At 42.8% G+C, this 19,156-nt stretch overlaps 1 protein-coding gene across 1 annotated transcript in view; it reads left to right on the forward strand.

The window, feature by feature from the left end:
* Nucleotides 1–19,156, forward strand: part of LOC125241146 (probable E3 ubiquitin-protein ligase HERC2) — a 130,440-nt gene that overhangs the window by 107,705 nt on the left and 3,579 nt on the right. Inside the window, exons 69-90 of the mRNA XM_048149481.1 lie at nucleotides 156–253; nucleotides 540–696; nucleotides 978–1,159; nucleotides 1,666–1,955; nucleotides 2,365–2,514; nucleotides 2,996–3,216; nucleotides 3,994–4,088; nucleotides 5,119–5,225; nucleotides 5,957–6,134; nucleotides 7,180–7,303; nucleotides 7,957–8,086; nucleotides 8,681–8,787; nucleotides 9,554–9,681; nucleotides 10,298–10,447; nucleotides 11,137–11,259; nucleotides 11,880–12,087; nucleotides 13,009–13,203; nucleotides 13,484–13,656; nucleotides 14,535–14,665; nucleotides 14,995–15,158; nucleotides 15,603–15,757; nucleotides 17,542–17,654. Of these exons, the coding sequence (XP_048005438.1) occupies nucleotides 156–253; nucleotides 540–696; nucleotides 978–1,159; nucleotides 1,666–1,955; nucleotides 2,365–2,514; nucleotides 2,996–3,216; nucleotides 3,994–4,088; nucleotides 5,119–5,225; nucleotides 5,957–6,134; nucleotides 7,180–7,303; nucleotides 7,957–8,086; nucleotides 8,681–8,787; nucleotides 9,554–9,681; nucleotides 10,298–10,447; nucleotides 11,137–11,259; nucleotides 11,880–12,087; nucleotides 13,009–13,203; nucleotides 13,484–13,656; nucleotides 14,535–14,665; nucleotides 14,995–15,158; nucleotides 15,603–15,757; nucleotides 17,542–17,654 (3,379 nt within the window). The remainder of the gene's footprint in view (nucleotides 1–155; nucleotides 254–539; nucleotides 697–977; nucleotides 1,160–1,665; nucleotides 1,956–2,364; nucleotides 2,515–2,995; nucleotides 3,217–3,993; nucleotides 4,089–5,118; nucleotides 5,226–5,956; nucleotides 6,135–7,179; nucleotides 7,304–7,956; nucleotides 8,087–8,680; nucleotides 8,788–9,553; nucleotides 9,682–10,297; nucleotides 10,448–11,136; nucleotides 11,260–11,879; nucleotides 12,088–13,008; nucleotides 13,204–13,483; nucleotides 13,657–14,534; nucleotides 14,666–14,994; nucleotides 15,159–15,602; nucleotides 15,758–17,541; nucleotides 17,655–19,156) is intronic.

A 19,156-nucleotide genomic window follows, 5' to 3' on the forward strand; every position in this document is an offset into this window, starting at 1 on the left:
CTATACTGTAGGAAGTGAAGGATAACACCCACGATACCATAAAACAAAGAGATGATCGTTGTCACTCGAGAAAGACGGCGAAATGGCTGGCATTTTTTTTTTGTTATTTTAGTTTGTTATATTGTAGCGTCTTTTTGACAAGTTTTGTCTTGCAGGTGACGAATTGAGATGGCGTTTCAAAAGCGACGGTTCCGTAAACGGATGGGGTTGGAGGTTCACCGCCTGCCCCACTATTCCGAAGATAGCTCTATATGTAAGTATTTTAGCAAGGCTTACCAACAATGATATATATTCATTAGGCTATATTTCAGATCTCTGAACAGGCATCTGGGCGAGGACTCCATCGTAGGCCACGTCCTTGCCTTTGGCTAGTCTGTGACCAAGAGTAAGCCCATTTATAATAAAAGAAAAGTTAGTGTTATCATTCGAATTCTTCTTACGCTTGTGGTATTATAATTGCTTGAAATTAACATTCGTGGTGATGATAACTTAACCAAACGGTGACTGAATGTGTCAATTAAACTCTAAAACAATTACAGGAGACCGGTTCAGACCGATTCGTACTATCCCGTCCGTCGGTCGAACTAGCGTGGCGGCTACTCGACGGGCCGCTGCTCGCGACAATCTCCAACGACCACCTGATGGCACCGCGGTTGGCTGAAGCGCTAGCCACTTGTGCTCAGATGCCCACTCTATGTAAGTATACTATTAAAATTCATTCAGACTAGTTTTTATTCTCCTGCCCGTTGATAGAGCTAGCGTGGTGGCTACTCACCTCTCTCGGACGACAACTAGATGACGCCACGCCTGTCACAGGCGCTAGAAGCTTGCGCTCAGATGTCACTATATCATACTACCCATACTATCTAAACCTACACCTACCAGTTTTAAAGACCTAATTCTAAGTGTATCGCGTTAGTCCCTGTTTCGGCGTGTGTTTCGATTTACTTCATTCAAATCTCTTTTGATGTTTACAGCGTGGCGCGCCCGAGTGTGGTGCGTGCGCCGGCTGCGCGGCGTGATCTGCGCCAACAACGAGCCGGTGGGCGCTATGCCGTCGGCCCTCAAGGACCTGCCGAGTCTGCTCTTCGAGCAATACGACTTCGAAGAGACTGCTGTGCATTTGGGTGCACATTTATTGCACACACAATACTTGAAGGTAACGTTAAAGCTAGTAATTTTACTGCTGGTATCAAACTACCTCTGAGTCTATTGTGAAACCGCCAAAACCCTTGTAACTCGAAATATTTTACTTCAAGCCAAAAATGAAGCCATTCAACTTTTCTGTAGCCGAAACTCTCGACGAGGACTTCTCTCTCGTCGTTGAACTGTATATAGGAACAGTTTTTACTAACCTCTTTATTCATAAACGTTCACTAAAGTTATCAAGCCGATAAAGTTCGTTTGTCCCTTTCTATCACACCAGTGCGTCGGAAAGGGACAAACCAACTTTATGGGCTTGATAACTTTAGAGTACGTTTATGAATAAGGGGGTAAATGTACTTAATCTTATTTGACTGTTTTATAACACGCTGAAGGACAATTTGTTCGATGCATCGTTGTGGACATTGTCAAAATACAAAAATCAACAGACGTCATCTATACCAATGAAAAGACTACACTACAGAGTTAACAGTTTTATATAACAAGGTTTCTTGTCCCCAGGAACTCGCTCTGTTAGCCTGCGGCCTCCGCCTAGACTCGCGCGTCTGCCACGGCTCGGATGCAGCGCGCTGGGCCTGGTTCAAGCGATACTGCCTCTGCATACGCACTGCCGACGCCCTTATCAAACGGACACCTCTACCTATGCCCTTCCTGGCTGAAGTGCGGAAGCGATTGGCTGATCTTGGAGTTTACAATCCGGAAGAAGGAAGCTTAGACCACTACTACCCGTGGGAAGATGATGTCAAGTTAAACAGGATAAGAGATGATCAGCTTACTACTTGGTCACCGAGGTGAGTACGATTCTAAAACTCCAATGAAGGTTTCCTAGTATAGTTGACGCTCTTATCATATGAACTCCCTTGCCAATACAATCCCAATGCGATTAGATAATCCATGAGGTATGACTCGGTAGAGAGGAGCTGTGTGGTTAAGACTTTATGCTGTCGTCAGTGTACTTGCTTGCAGTCGTCAACGCCCCTCTCAGTCTCTCTCGTGACCTATGGCAGGAAATGCAGATGCGAGTGCCAAAAAGCTGTAGTGATTGCAGAAAAATTATTATGATTCGGTTATCGCGGTATTTGCAATGGCGTTTACGTCGTACCAACCACACCTGGAGGGCTGATCAACGTCCTTCAGTAGCGAACGACGAAACCTCCTGGAAAAGAAATTAAGTTGATTCTTTATCGTTTTTTTTTTCAGAAAAGGCACTGAGTCCGGAGAGCCAAGCCCCCGGCCCAACCACAACACGAAACCCGAGCCGAGTACATCCACCCCGTTGTACTACCCTTGGGAGGACAACATCAAGTTCACGCGGCAGCACGACGAACAACTGCTGCATTGGGTTAACAAGTAAAGTTTTGCATTGGATGAGTGTTGACTGGTGTATTTTAAAAGTGTCTAATATGTCACAGGTCATACTAGAGAAAGCCTAATTTACAAAAAAAAACTGAAAAAAAAGCGATTTTTTTAAAATCGGGATGATGGTTTAAGGGACTCGTTCGTTGGTTAATGAAACGAGACATCAAACATCGTGAGAGTTGTGAGTCGATCAAGTGTCATCCCTATTTTAGTTGGCAAAAAGTTCAAGTTGTAACGAGTTTAAATGAAAGTAGTTCAAGAACTTACCCATCTAGAAGATAAGAGCTTCAGCGAGTCTTCTTTGTTTGAGCACTCTGAAACGGTGTTGCCCTTGAAAGTCATTTCAAAACTTAATTAATCGGGATTACTTCCTGCCTGTTTTCGTAAATGATACCTAAATTACCTAATATTAAGGAGCTTACATACCGAGTGGAATATGTCATTTTTCAAATATTCACCCAATTATTTACAGGCGACCCGAAGATTGGACCGGCTGGTGGGTGGGCAACCCCCGCGGCTGCGTAGTCTACGGCTGGGGCCACAACCACCGCGGGCAACTTGGCGGCGTCGACGGCGCTAAAGTGCGGGGGCCGAGTGCATGCCACGCTCTCGCTCAGCTGAACCCCGTGCAGTTAGTGGGAGGAGAGCAGACGCTGTTCGCCGTCACACCTGATGGGAAGGTTTACGCAACCGGTAAGTGATAGTCAACTGTTCGTGTGTTCTATCTATAGCTTATTGACCATAACCACCGCGGTCAACTCCGCGGCGTCGACGGCGCTAAAGTGCGGGGGCCGAGTGCATGCCACGCTCTCGCTCACGCTAGCTCAACTCAACCCTGTACAGCTAGTGGGCGGAGAACAGACGCTGTTCGCTGTCACACCTAATGGGAAGGTTTACGCAACCGGTAAGTGATAGTCAACTGTTCGTGTGCTCTATCTATAGCTTATTGACCATAACCACTGCGGTCAGCTCAGTGGCGTCGACGGCGCTAAAGTCCGCGGACCTAGTGCATGCCACGCACTTGCCCAGCTAAATCCAGTACAGCTTGTCGGAGGAGAACAGACACTCTTCGCCGTTACACCTGATGGAAAAGTGTATGCTACAGGTAAGTTATAGTCAACTGTTTGTGTGTTGTCAATGGTTCATTGGTCACAACAACCGCGGTCAGCTCGGCGGCGTCGACGGCGCTAAAGTCCGCGGGCCTAGTGCATGCCACACGCTAGCTCAACTCAACCCTGTGCAGCTTGTGGGAGGAGAGCAGACACTCTTCACCGTTACACCTGATGGAAAAGTGTATGCCACTGGTAAGTGATCGTCAACTGTTAATGTATTGCCAGGCAACCACTAGTTAAGGCACGCTGTTATCTAACCGCAAGAAATCATTATGTAACGAGACGAATCCGATACATTTTCTTGCAATTAACTCTTTAAACAAAGTAAGATTTTTTATTGAAATCGTATTTGTTTCAGGTTACGGCGCGGGTGGCCGTTTAGGCATCGGTGGAATAGACTCCGTGTCGACGCCGACGCTGCTGGCGTCCATTCAGCACGTATTCATAACGAAGGTAAGCATTTCCCCAACACAACATATCAAATAAAATATAGGGCCCGTGGTTTACTCGATGATACTGGTCGTAGAAGCAAAATAAGATGCCATTCATTCGTAAATCGGTAAGAATCATGTAGGTCTGCTTCGGCGCTATATCATTTGGCCTATCGCTATAAAATTATGCATCTTAAAAATTTCTGAGAACCACAAAGTTCTTGAAAGTATAGATGTAATGAGAAAAGATATTTCTTGCGTAAAACTCCCATTTTTATCGGAATACGATGACACCCAAACTGTCAATGAATTATCGTATTAAATGAGTGACATTTTCATATCTATTAATAGGGAACTTTATCGTTTAGTGTCAAATGTCACAATGAACAAAGCTGTCAAAGCTAATCCATACTTAATATTATAAATAGGAAGTGTGTGTGTGTCTGTTTGTTTGTTCCTCTTTCACGGCAAAACGGAGCGACGGATTGACGTGATTTTTAGGTGGAGATAATTGAAGGGATGGAGAGTGAGTGATAGGCTACTTTTTGTCTCTTTCTAACGAGAGCGAAGCTTCGGGCAAAAACTATTGTATAATATGAGATGTTACAACCACCTTGTGTAATTTTGAAAATAGTTTTATAGTCATTATTAATCAAAAAAATATCTCGACAATTTTTATAAAGAAAAATAAAACTAAAGTTAATGGAAAATATTTATAACAATAAACGTAAATCAAATTTTGCGATATGATGTACAGGTAAATATTAAATATAATACTGGACTGGATTTTTTAACCGCTTTCGAAATAGAAACCAAACCTTTTTTAAGTAAACGGAAAATATTATTAGAATTATAGCGAATATTTGATTTGCGTATTACCCACTCTATCTATGTATACATTGGTTTGCTGATGCGACTTACCCCTACGGCTGTAAGATGGATACTGAAGCTAATTGAGAGAGCACGATAAATACGAACTTTTCCGGAATCATACGAAGGAAACTCATTCCTCACTACATCAATTATGTATTATATTTGTAAACATATTCCAGGTGGCCTGCAACTCGGGCGGCAAGCATTGCCTGGCGCTCTCCTCCGAAGGTGACGTGTACAGCTGGGGCGAAGGCGACGACGGCAAACTCGGACATGGGAATAGAGTGTACGTTTCTTTATGTTTTTGATGTGAAACTTCTAATGCGACTTTTGAAATACCCCTTCCTGTTTTCATTTCCACATTACGAAGTTTCACTTCTTCCGCGCGGAGGGACGTGGAGTCACTGTAGTTTTTGTTGAAAGGTTGTTAAAAGTTATAAAATTAAATAAATGGGATAAGATAAGGGCTAACAGATACCACAGAACCGACAGAGACCGATCTGGCGCAGTCGGTAGTGACCCTGCCTGCTGCGCCGCGGTCCCGGGTTCGAATCCCGGTAAGGGCATTTATTTGTGTGATGAGCACAGATATTTCTTCCTGAGTCATGGATGTTTTCTATGTATATAATTATGTATTTATCTATTTAAGTATGTATATCGTCGCTTAGCACCCATAGTACAAGCTTTGCTTAGTTTGGGACTAAGTTGATCTGTGTAAGGTATCACCAATATTTATTTATTTATTTTTATTTATATATTTATTTTTATTTATTTATATTGTGTAGTCGACGTTGTGAAAACGAATCAACTATCCATCTCAATATTTAGCATTAACCTCTTTATTCATACAACTTATAAATCTCTATAGTTTTTGTGTAAGATACACACAAACATAAATATCATGCAGAATGTTATGAGAGATGACACCGCTTGCGTGACGTGTGCGTCTATCGCACACACGCAGCCTGCGTGCTTTGGCTTCGAGTAAATAGTAACAAAATACTCTTCGTTTCACAGGAGCTACGATCGCCCCCGCCTAATCCCATCTCTCTCCGGCATGGAAGTAGTTCAGATAGCGTGCGGCGGCGCTCATTCAGCTTGCCTGACAGCGCGAGGACGCATATACACGTGGGGCAAAGGTCGCTATGGACGCCTCGGACACGGTGACTCGGAGGACCAACTTGTTCCGAAGATGGTTAGTGTTACCAAAGACATATATTACTCCGTATAGACAGATAAAGTCTAAGAAAAAAACGTACCTCAGTACCATACAGAAAAAGGTACGGTGACCTAGATGGCATTACACCTTTGGGGTACGCTCAGATAGATGGCGCTAATATTAATATTTGATATTTTAAAACATATCATGTTAAGAATATGGGAGAAAGTTTCAAGTCTGTGTCAAGAGATGGCAGTCTATGCACTGTGATTACACATTTTACTTCGACAGTAACTCTCTATAATACTCGATCCTCTTTGGTGTTACTAATTTACAGGATTAGAAAATAAAAACACTCATTACGTCTACTTAGCGGACTTGAAGACAGTTGCATCATCCACAATAAATTAATAATTGACTTTGGGACTGACTTATCCATGTCACACAGTAGTACAGTCAACGTCGAATATATTGCGGCAGTCAAAGCGCCAAATATATCGTAACACACCGTTGTTCGCATAATAATAAAGATCTGTTCCGGTATATTTGGCGCTTTGGCCGTCACAATGTATTTGACGCTGACTGTACCTATATCATAAAACGTACATACATACAAACATACATACAATCACGCCTGTATCCCATGAAGGGGTAGACAGAGCACATGAAACTACTCAAGTTTCAGTGCCACTCTTGGCAAATAAGGGGTCGATAGAAAACGAATGTGTGACATTGCAGTGACAGGTTGCCAGCCTCTCGCCTACGCCACACTTTAACCCATATCCCACAGTCGCCTTCTACGACACCCACGGGAAGAAAGGGGGTGGTGAAATTCTTAACCTGTCACCACACGGGCTACAAAAACGTACCATGAAATAATGCTGTGACTGAAGGTTTTATGCAACCGCCCTCGATTAGGACACCACGTTTATGACATATCACTGCTATGTGCAAAGTTTGCAGCGAGGGGACTAAAGTTCAGTGCTCTACGGTGGCGAAATTTCAAACTTAATGCTTTTGGAAGCTCAACATTTGACAATGACAAGTGTACCTTCGATACTGAATATGCGTGTTTTTGCAGGTGGAGTATTTGGCCTCATATCGTGTGATAGACGTCGCGTGTGGTTCCGGCGACGCGCAGACGCTCTGCATCACAGACGATGACAACGTGTGGTCGTGGGGCGATGGCGACTACGGAAAATTAGGTATTGTGGCCGACGGGAACACACGATCCATTACGCGTTGTGTTTGAAAAGCATTGCTTAACCCAAAAGTCATGCCTTTCAACTTATACAATCCTTTTACTGGCAGCACGAACGCAGGATAAATATGATAGATTGCTATCCTTCTATTATATTGATGTAGTAAATAAGCTGGATTCTCAATCAGCCCAATAAATTACCATGACCCTACAAAAGTAATGTTCTGCTTCTAACGACCTGAGCACACCTCAGACACTGGCGATCAAATATATGAAAGAGGCGCGTTCCTAGCACACAGTCTAAGCTTGTGTAGGTGAACGCGTACCATGCTTGTATGAGTGAAATATGACAAAGTCGACTGTTCGCGTTTTTGACAGGCAGTAACTGTCAGGTAACCGAGAGGGGGTGGGAGGCACTTTCAGCGGGGAGCGGGAGTGGCCATACTGTACGATAGTACTCTTTATTATACTGTGACCTGAGCATAAAGTTTAGACTCTCGTTTCGGCCGTCGGCAACGACAACTGTCAAACACGATGAAATGATTTATGAAAAGAAATGCAACTATAACACAACAACAAAAAAAAATGAACATTCATACTGTATTCTGTTAACATTTTACCAAAACTAATGTATTATAAATTACTTTCATCTGACAGGGAGAGGTGGCTCCGAGGGTTGCAAGCAGCCAATGAAGATCGAATGCCTAAAAGGCCTGAGGGTCATCAAGGTTGAGTGTGGCTCGCAATTCTCCGTTGCTCTCTGCCAATGCGGAAGCGTTTACACATGGTAAGCAAATGTATATTGAAAACAATATGATACCAATTTAAAATACTTTAAGGCACTGGTCCCACCGCGAGCTAGTATACTATGAGCTATTGGCTATAAAAACGAACAAAAGATAATCACTCCCGTGTAAATAAAAGAGACACGGCGATGTTTATAGTTACTCGCCCAGCGATGAGCTATCAATATCGCCGTGTCTCTTTTATTTGCACGGGAGTGCTTATCTTTTGTTCGTTTTTATAGCCGATAGCTCATAGCTTACTAGGTCGCGGTGGGACCAGTGCCTAAATAATGATATTGATTGATTGATTGGAAAATAGTAATCGATACTATAAAATTGTAAATGGGAAAGTGTGTATCTGTTTGTTTGACCGTTTTTCACAGGAAGCGACGAATTGACGTGACGTGAGTTGAAGGGATGGAAACTGGCATAGGCTACTTTTTGTTTCTTTCTAACCCTACACTTCCCTAAAATGGGGGGAGAGAGGGGGGGGGTGGAAGGTTGTATGGAGCATTCCGCAGCTTCAGCTAATACATTATACTTCTCTTTGAAGTCTAAACTTGTATAATAAATCGTTTTAATATGTGTTCTAACAGGGGTAAGGGCGACTACCACAGGCTCGGGCATGGCAGCTACGAGCATGTGCGAAGACCTATGCGCGTCACTGGCATGCAGGGCAAGATGATTGTGTCCATAGCTACAGGTAAGTTTACATACTTGCACCCACTAACTTACGCTCGGAGTGTGAGTAAAAACGCGACTAGTAGTGCGCGCGCGCACTTTACAGAATACCTCACGTTTAGGTGTGCTCTCGACAGATAGTGGATGCCCTCAGTCTATTTTAAACGAAATATATAGTACATTCACCGTCATAAATAAGTGATGATTTTTGTACCTTGTCGCTTTTAATCGTTTGACAATTTCGTATGACATTTCAAACACGACGTTAAAGTGACAAGGTACAGAAATCATCACTTATTTATGACGGTGACTGTACTACATAATTTGTTCATAATAGGCTAGTTTCCTATACCTAAAATAAAATATTTTATGCAGTGCACGAAATAAAGCACCACATAATTAGAAGAAAAATATGGACAGTAGTTATGTTTAAACATAATTTATATTTAATAATTCAAAGAGAAAGATATAAAGTAAATGAATTGACTCAGTATTTCATAGTAATTCCATATTAGCAAATCGTTTTGACAGTTCTTAAAAAGAAGCGGATTTGACTAGTAGGAAACTAGCCTATTAAATAGACTGCGGCCTTCACTTATTTATGCCGATGACTGTACCTAGTGACTAATGTAATGAAGGTAACCCGTGGAACGTTCCATTGAGACAAATATATTTCTTATGTCAACTGTTTTCACCGATTGTAACCGTAATGATTCTGGATAATTTTATAAATTCTGGGACGCCTACGTTGTGAAAACGCATGAATTACTGAAAGCGACTGTTTGTAGGGAGTCTCCACTGCGTCGCTTGCACGGACACTGGTGAAGTGTACACGTGGGGTGACAACGACGAAGGACAATTGGGAGACGGGACCACATTAGCTGCGCAACGGCCAAGACTCCTCACTGCTTTGCAGGTACACTTACCGTTTATAACTGATTTGGTATCTTAGTCATACATATGTATAGCCGTTCCCTCACTGCTGAGGATCGTGGCATCATGTGATTCTTGATGATGTGATCTCCATAGGCAACTATTTATCGCCAAGCGCATGGCCTCGTGCGGTTTTAATTGCATGGGTGCAGTAATTTGAACACACCATATAGTAGGGGGAGGGGCCTGAGGTCTCGTGCCTTCAACTTTGCCCGTCGTAATTATTTAGGACAGATATTTATTACTCTTCAGTGAGTCAGTACTTGCCCGAAATTTGGTTCTACTCAATTTAAATATAATGCCATAGTCAAAAGGCCCTACTATGGGAGACCGAATGGGCGCCGTCCTGCTGGTCACCCAAAATATCGTTGGGCGGATAGAGTGGAGGTTGACCTCCGTGAGCTCAGCGTCGGCGAAAGCTGGCGCGATACCGCTCAAGACCGAGCAAAGTGGCGTGCTCTTGTGTTGGAGACCAACACTCATTTTGGGTTATCGCGCCAGCCAAGTAAGTAATAATATAATTTGGCTCGCCATATAAAACTAAAGAGATAAAAATAGTAGCTACGGTTTTTTTCACATCCATTCTTTAATTTGTTCAGGGTAAACGCGTGACGAAGGTGGCATGCGGCAGTGCGCACACTGTAGCTCTGTGTGTTGAAGCACCCCGCGCTCCGAGGCCGCCGCCGCCGCCTCCTCTCGAGTGCCACCTACTGAGGGACCTGTCTCCTCAACTGATATGCAATCGATTGGTAAGTTTACCTCATTGTAAAGGGCAAAAGAATACCTTGTAGCCTGGCAAGGCTACTTTCTATTATTTATGTGTAACCTTGGTATCCAAGATGTGCCCTAAAGTACATCTTAGATCCTGGTCACGGCACCAAATGTAGGGTTCTAACTTATCACTAGACGATTACGAGGCCAAATTTACGGGGTATATCTAAAGAGTGGTTAGCTATACCGTTGGTTAGTCAAGTAAGTAAGTAAATAAGTAGGGGAGGGAGGTGGGTTAGTTACAACCTTGCTAGGCCAGTTTTATCGCTCAAATTAGCTTATGACAGTGCGAGCACTGTTAGCGTTTTGTGTAGTGTCACAGTATAATAAAGAGTACTATCGTACACTATGACCACTCCCGCTCCCCTCCGAAAGTGCCGCCGACCTGCTCTCGGTTACCTCACAGTTACCGACTGTCAAAAACGCGACCATGTCATATCTCACTCATACAAGCATGGTACGCGTTCACCTACACGAGCTTAGACTGTGTGCGTAGGAACATGCAATTAATTGAAAAAGAAACATGAGAATGTTGAAGCACATGGTCAGTTAAGGTTAATTTAAAGGTTATGATTAATTTAACCTCGGTTAAGTATACTAAAATTCCGTAAAATTAAAACCGGTCATTATTCTTTACATTATAATCCATATGTTTATTGTTTTTCAGGTACTCTTACATCAGTTTTCGGAACTCGTGTGCCCGAACCTGACGTTGCTAATCCTTGAGGGCAACCTAGACCAGCTGAGGAACTTGATGTTCTACTCTGTCAAAGAAGCAGCATTTAGAAAGGTATATTAAGCTGTTTGGCCCTTTTTTAAAGTCTCTCTTATATTATTAATTACTGTTCAATGAACCGAAAAAAAAATGCCATCTTTTATTATATATAACTAGAAAATCGCATTTTTTTTATATTATACTTTTATTTAATCAGGCAAAAACAATATTAGCCGTGTTCGTCTATAGATTATCTGTGCTTGTCATCATTCTGCTGGAAAACAATATTTTCTGACATTTAAATATAAGGCAAAAATGTCATTTATGATTTGACATACAGTTAGGTTGGAATCTTATAGTCCTACGGCGTCACTACATCGCCGACAGCGTTTTCAGTGCCCAAAATTAAAATAAAATCATAATCCTTTTTAATCCAAAATAATACGTAGTCATTTTAAATCAAATTATATAGAAAATAATTATTTATTGTGCTAATATTAATATGAGTCTGTAGTCTATTGTTTTCACACTTCATGCTATTAACCTTAAGATAAATGTAAATGTGTAAACAATGTCTGTCCTGGGTGAGACAGTTATTTACTTTTACTTTTATATTTTATGTCTACATGAGGTAAGATTTGATTTGTAAAACTATGAGTTTGCCATGCAATCACAATGACTTGTAACATTTCCAGGCGGTGATGGCAACGATGGTCCGCGAGCGTCAGCACGGCCCCGTCGTGGAACTATCCCGCGTCGGCGCTCGGCGCTCGCGGCGCGGCGGCGGTCTGGCAGGTCCCGCTGGTATGCGGTCTGTCTTCGGACAGATGGTGGCTAGACTACCTGCTCTCACGCAAGAAGCTTTGGCTTTACCACACCGAGTGTGGAAGGTCAAGTTTGTAGGTCAGTATTGCTATAGATGGTTGTATAGGGTTGATAGGCAAGGTTGGCATGCGCTCAGGCTTTGGTCAGTTAGTGATCCAACTACCAGCACTTACACAGGCGGCTTTGGCCTTTCCACGCTGCGTGTGAAAGATCAAGTTCGTAGGTGAGTGTACAGTTGGTAGTAACTCTACGACTGTAACGGATGGCATTTTACCATAACGTTTAGCATGCCTGTGTGGTGACGGGTTAGAAGGCGACTATGGGTATTTTTGTGGCGTAAAAACCTGATGGAAATAACATTTAAATCACTGTTTAAGTCTAATTTCTGCAAATGGGATACAGTTTTGCCACTATGTAGTTTGCGTATTTTAAAATAATGGAAATAACAAATCAGGAGTCTACACTTGCAAAGACTTGTAAACACAGATGGCGCCACCTTATTAGTCCATTGCACAGATAAAGAATTTCATACGTGAGCGCGAGAACATATTTTTTTTCGTTCCCTCACATATGAATGACAGTGATAGACCTAGACACTTGCACAGGCGCCGCCTGGTGGGATAAAATGTCAATGTGCCTCCTCATTACTCAAAAGCGTCATGCCAAACACATATATAACTCCGTATATACAGATAAAGTCTAAGAAAAAAACGTACCTCAATACCATACAGAAAAAGGTACGGTGGCCTAGATGGCATTATACCTTTGGGGTTCGCTTAGATGGCGCTAATATTAATATTTGACATTTTAACCCATATCAAGCTAAGATTATGGGCCAAATTGTCAAAACTGAGGTTCAAAAGTTTTAAACCTGTGTCAAGAATTGGCAGTCTATGCACTGTGATTACACATTTTACTTCTACAGTAACTCTCTATAATACTCGATCCTCTTTGGTCATACTAAGAAATAGTTTTAAAACAGAATACCACATATTTCAGGCGAAAGCGTTGATGATTGCGGGGGTGGCTACAGCGAGAGTATCGCCGAGATGTGCGAAGAACTCCAAAACGGGTCCCTCCCATTGTTGATGGCTACGCCGAACGGGCGCGGTGACGCGGGCGCCTCACGGGACGCCTTCTTACTCAACCCTACTGCCAACACACCGCTGCACCTCAACTGCTTCCGATTCTTGGGTAATTAGACATGTTGAGCATAGCTGATGTTTTAAGACTACAAAACAGGTCTCTCTTATTGCTGACGGTAAGGCCTAAAAAAAAATATTTCTCTGTATTTTACACTAATCTCAGTAATAAGTCTGTGCCGTTTTGATTAGTAGCTTCTTGATCTGGCTGTTGACGAGTACCAAAAAATTCCGATCGTTGAAACGCGGTACAGTGAGACTGTGTATTCGATCTGCCTAAACTTGAATAAACATGCAATAAGTCAATTTTGCTGAATTAATTTATTTGACAGGTGTTTTAATGGGCATCGCAATCCGCACCGGGTCCCCGCTATCGCTCTCGCTGGCCGAAGGTGTGTGGCGTCAGCTGACCGGGCAGCCACTGCGCCCTCGCGATCTAGCTGAAGTAGACCGCGACTTCCTGCCCGCACTGCTGTGTATACGAGACATGTCACCCGCCAACAAGGTACATACAACTTAAACCCCTATCATGCTGTTGGATCAAATACATTATGTAACTCCGTATAGACAGATAAAGTCTAAGAAAAAAACGTATCTCAAAACCATACAGAAAAAGGTACGGTGGCCTCGATGGCGATACACCTTTAGGGGACGATCGGCTAGATGGCGCTAATATTAATATTTGACATTTTAACACCTAGACATGTCTAAGAATATTGGCCAAATTGTCAAAACTGAGGTTCAAAAGTTTTAAGCTTGTGTCGAGAGATGGCAGTCTATGCACTGTGATTACACATTTTACTTTGACAGTATCTCTCTATAATGCTCGATCCTCTTTGGTTTGATACCGCTACTTGACAAATGAGCGATGGATAGGAAAGTTAAAGCCCTGCTATCTCGCTGGTCGAGCGTGTGTGACAGCTGACCGGGCAGCCATTGCGCCCGCGCGATCTAGCTGAAGTAGACCGCGATTTCCTGCCCGCGCTGCTGTGTTTACGAGACATGTCAACCACGACTGTGTTAAGTGTGATATTAGTGGCCCATTTCACAAAATTACCTATTATAAATTACAAGCACAACCGAATTGCATAATAAAATGCTTTCCACATAAGGTACAGCGGGGTAATTCTCGACTGGGGGACAATTGTAACTGATCCATTTTTCCATTATTACACTATGATGTTGAGTTCTACATGTATCCACTGAACACGCCTGCCATATATATAACCGGTGGACACTCTATTTAATAATGCAAACATTGTAAAACATGGAAAAAATGGACCAGTTACATTTGCCCCGCAGTCGAGATTTGTCCCGCTGTACTTTACATTTTTCTGTCACTAAAATACCTACGAGTGTACTAATCAATACACCTTTTCCTAGGAGCTACAAAACCTGGAGTTGCCCTTCTCAATACCATCAGCGGCGGGGCACGAAGTACCTCTATCCACGAGGCACAAGCGTGTCACGCCCGAGAACAAGGACGAATACGTGCAACTCGCTCTCCACTACAGGTACAGTCAGCGTCAATAGTAGCGGATAAAAAAACGCACCAAAAGACGCCTAGCCTTCAGAGATAAAAATCACCGGAAAATATTCGATAGGTCTCAGTCTCTCCGTTTGCAGAGCATAGACTAGTTAGTGATGCAGTGCCAAAAAATTCGTCCGAGAAAGTTATTTGTCTACTTTTTATTTTTAACGCATGGTAGTTATTGGTACGTAATCGGACTTCGTTTAAATATAGCTCTGTAGCCGTTTAAACGTAAAATATTTCAAAACGTAGTTTAATCTTATCGTTTGAAAAAAAAACGTGACTTTTAACAGTTTCTGACTTCCATTCCAGGTTGCACGAGTTCGAAGAGCAAGTAAGGGCAGTGCGAGACGGCATGTCTCGTGTCGTTCCGGCGCCATTATTGTCGCTATTCACCGCGGCGGAGCTGGAGGCGCTCGTGTGCGGCTCCCCCGACATTCCTGTACACGCACTGCGGGCCTCCGCCACATATAAAGGTTAGACAGAGAGCGAGACACGCTCCACGTAGCTCCGTCCCTTTCAGTCTTCACTTCCGCGGAGCTGCAGGCCCTCGTGTGCGACTCGTCATAAATACAAAGGTTAGACAGAGAACGATAAATGCTGCGCGTAGTTCTGTCCCCTTCACTCTCGCCGTCAGGCTGAGCTATTATAGGCGCTCTTGTGAGACAGAGAGCGAGACACGCTCCACGTAGCTCCGTCCCCTTCACTCTCGCTTTTACAGCGGAGCTGGAGGCGCCACTGCAGAGTTGACTCTCCAATACTCACGGTATTCAATAGAAATATCTAGACCATGTTGCAGAATCGATCAGTAGACAGGAGAGTAACGCAGACAGCTGACGCGTGACCATTTTGTGGCACTCCTTATGTTTTTCCTATATTTTTTACTCTTTGTGAATAATTATCTTCTATTTGTTTCACAGGCATCGAGCCCAACTCCCCATTGGTCCACTGGTTCTGGGAGGTGATGGAAGAACTATCGGGCTCGGAACGCGCGCTGTTCCTGCGCTTTGTATGGGGCCGAACGCGCCTGCCGCGCGCGCCGCAAGATCCGCGGCAGCGCGACTTCGTACTACAGGTGTGTACTGTACCTTATACAGGCGCTATATACTGTATTCCGCATCTGTTTGATATTTGTGCTGTCACTTATTTTAGTTTAGCTCTTAGCTTAGTTTATTTAGTCCGGGACCCACTGAAAATCAGTGCTTCGGCATGCCGTGGCAATATGCTGAGTGGGCTCCCAATTTAACATCTAGATGTGTTGTATTTATCTTTGTTATATTTGTCCAAACTGATGTTAAATAAAAAATATTCTATTCTATACTATAGCACGTACAGTATAAGGACGACTCAGTAGTTAATTTCCGGCAGCGGCGATGCGATCGGTATTTGGCTCTCTCGCACACGGCAGCACGGCCCGTACTGACGCGACCGGCATCCTCCGGTTCCGCATGTACTCGCTGCACCTCGCTGCGTGCGAGCGCTACTGGAGGACAAAACGCGCGCCGCAAACTTTGTTAGAATAATTATTACTGATTTTATACTGTGACTATAGTCAACTCCATGCTAAGTAGTGCACTAGTTCTGCGTGTGATGGAAGAGCTGTCGGGATAGAACCCGCGCTGTTCAGTACGTACATATAGCCGCTAATCGCTATATTCTGTACGAGTATATATATTAAGGTCAACTCCTCGCTAGTTCACTGGTTCTGTGTGTCATGGAGGAGTGCTCAAGGAACTATAAAATATCATCGCGTCTCTTTTATTTACACAGACTCCTGTGCAAGGACCATATAATACGGAACAAACAAAGCCCATACAAAAAAGCGTACCCTTGAAATGTATGGGCCTTTTAGGCTTAAAACTAGATGGCGCTGTTTCGCAGTAGAAGTGGCCAAAATCATATTCTCCCGTAATGTTTTTGCGTATTTTTATTTTTTATAAGAACAAATGACATGCTTCTTTATTTTAATATCATGATATCACGTCAATACACATTTTGAAAAAATAAATTTGTAGGCATCATCAGTGTAGTTATGATAGTATTTAATAGGTGGCGCTTACGATTCTTAGTATGGAGACTGTAAATCCTGTATAAATTATCCTTGCTCCTGTGTAAATAAAAGTGACTATCTTTTGTTCGTTTCTCTGTCGCCGATAACTCATCACTTACTCGCACTCAACGGGAACAGTGCCTTAAGCTGTCTAATCGTAGCGCTTGATACAATTGAATCACTTTACTTCTTAACCTCTTCAGTCCTCTTGTACAGTCAGCAGCAGAAGTTCCGTAACGGGCAAGGTGTTCACAATGATCCTAACACGCTGTTATTGTCTTAAAAATAAGATCGTGTCAAGTTCATTTTGAACACCTTGCCCGCTACGGAACTTCTGCTGCTGACTGTACAAGTGTTTGTGTGTATTCCATTTATTGAGTAACAAAGATTCCAAATTCGAAAACAAAACAACTGCATCCGTTACTCACGAGGTTTCCAGGTAAGTTAATTCTACCAAATACTATATACTATAATACGTGCAGCTTCTGACGTTTCTCATACAATTGAGCGGCAACAATTTTACTAGCGCCATCTAGCGGTTCGAGTTGATCAAAGTAGTTGTTCAGACTTTTATTTGAGTAAATTAAAATAGAAAATGCTATTATTTGATCTACTTTAACATTTTTAGACGGAATAAAACAAAAAAATAAGAATTTGTAATTTTTTTTAATTTTATGCTGTATGAAACTAAACTATTTTGATCAACTCATGCCGCTAGGAGCGCTAGTGTGCCTGTTGCCAACTTTGGCACCGAGCTGCACGTATTAACTCGTAGAGTTTACATAGTATTTGATTCTACTCTGTTCCAGGTGCTGGACAAGTACCAGCCACCGGACCACTTCCTGCCGGAGAGCTACACGTGTTTCTTCCTCCTCAAGATGCCGAGGTATTCCTGCAAGGCGGTGCTGCGGGAGAAACTCAGGTAAATAACACTATAGTATGACCGCATCATCACTCTCCGTCAGGTGCGATCGTGGTCAAACGTCTACTTCATATATTCATACTAAAAAACAAAAATGCTTGATGTGCCTGATAATATTGTACATTTGTAATACATGGATGCACATTCTGATATTCTGTTATAAAAAACATGTAAATGCTGACACGTCTTTGGCTATGAACATTATAGACCTTTTTGGACAAAGGTTGTTACTGCATCGAACTATGCCATAATACAGCGGTTCTCAAACCTATTTTCCCATGGAATCCTTTTAGGAAGAAAAATATCTGACGGAACCATTAAATTAAATAAATAAATAAAGAAAATAGTTTATTGCAATCTTTATTTTAATAAGTAATCATAATAGTAAAATCTAATCATTAGATTCTAATGTGAGGTATTACATGAAACAGTTTTTTTTATTTTTTAACAATTGGTGAATATTTTTTTTTATACTACGTCAGTGGCAAACAAGCATACGGTCCGGCTGATGGAAAGCGGTCACCGTAACCTATGGACGCCTGCAACTCAACTCAAAGAGCCCCATTAGAAACTTGTACACTCCCCCTTGCTGTGTTAAGTATAAGTGCACAGCAAAAAGGAGTGTACAAGTTCAAAGGAAGGTTTGGGTTGCCGACGACTCAAAGGACAATAGACGGAACAAATTAGTTCCGTAAGTCCTCCCGTCGTCGTCAGCACCCCGCACCCTCGTTGAGCTCTGGCAGCCTTACTCACCGGCAGGAACACAACACTATGAGTAGGGTCTAGTGCTATTTGGCTGCGGTCTTCTGTAAGGCGGAGGTACTTCCCCAGTTGGACTCTGCTCTAGATTCGAGCGAGACGATATCCGCTGTGCTGTGCCCTACCACACAAAGCGGAATATCATTCGCTATGCCCTACCTCCTAGCTATTTGTTTTTATGGAAGAATATCAGGTAACCAAAATTCACACGGAGCCCCCAGAGAGGCTTTGCGCAGCCCTAGGGATCCGCGGAGCACGCTTGCCGATTAGATTACATACTAAAAATGTGTTCTAAAATCATTAGTATTCATATTCGACTCGACATCTCTTGTTGCAAATATCACAGAAGGTTTACAGACATTAGTCCGTACCACAGACCAACCCCTATAGACATCCATTACAAGACGACTCACGGTCACCAGCCTTACTTGTATTTGCCATGATATAAGCGCGGGCGCTCGCCGTGCCCGATCAGTAACGACCAAGTAACCGACCCGAAAGCAGCTCGTGTTTTTCGCAATAAAAAAATTGAAAAAGGGTATTTTGATGCCTTAAAGATGTCCACCTGTAGTGTGTAATGGTGTGGAAAGGTAACAAGAAGATCAAATTTAAAAACAGACGGTATTACATTCCACAAATAAGTCATATTTATAATTTATTCAGAGCCGGCATAGGTCAACTTACACTGGCTACTTACGCGACTCCCTTTTCATCTGGCGCGATTGCCCGCCGTCCTTGAAACG

Source organism: Leguminivora glycinivorella, chromosome Z (genome assembly GCF_023078275.1).
Source record: "Leguminivora glycinivorella isolate SPB_JAAS2020 chromosome Z, LegGlyc_1.1, whole genome shotgun sequence".
NCBI classification, from domain to species: Eukaryota; Metazoa; Arthropoda; class Insecta; order Lepidoptera; family Tortricidae; genus Leguminivora; species Leguminivora glycinivorella.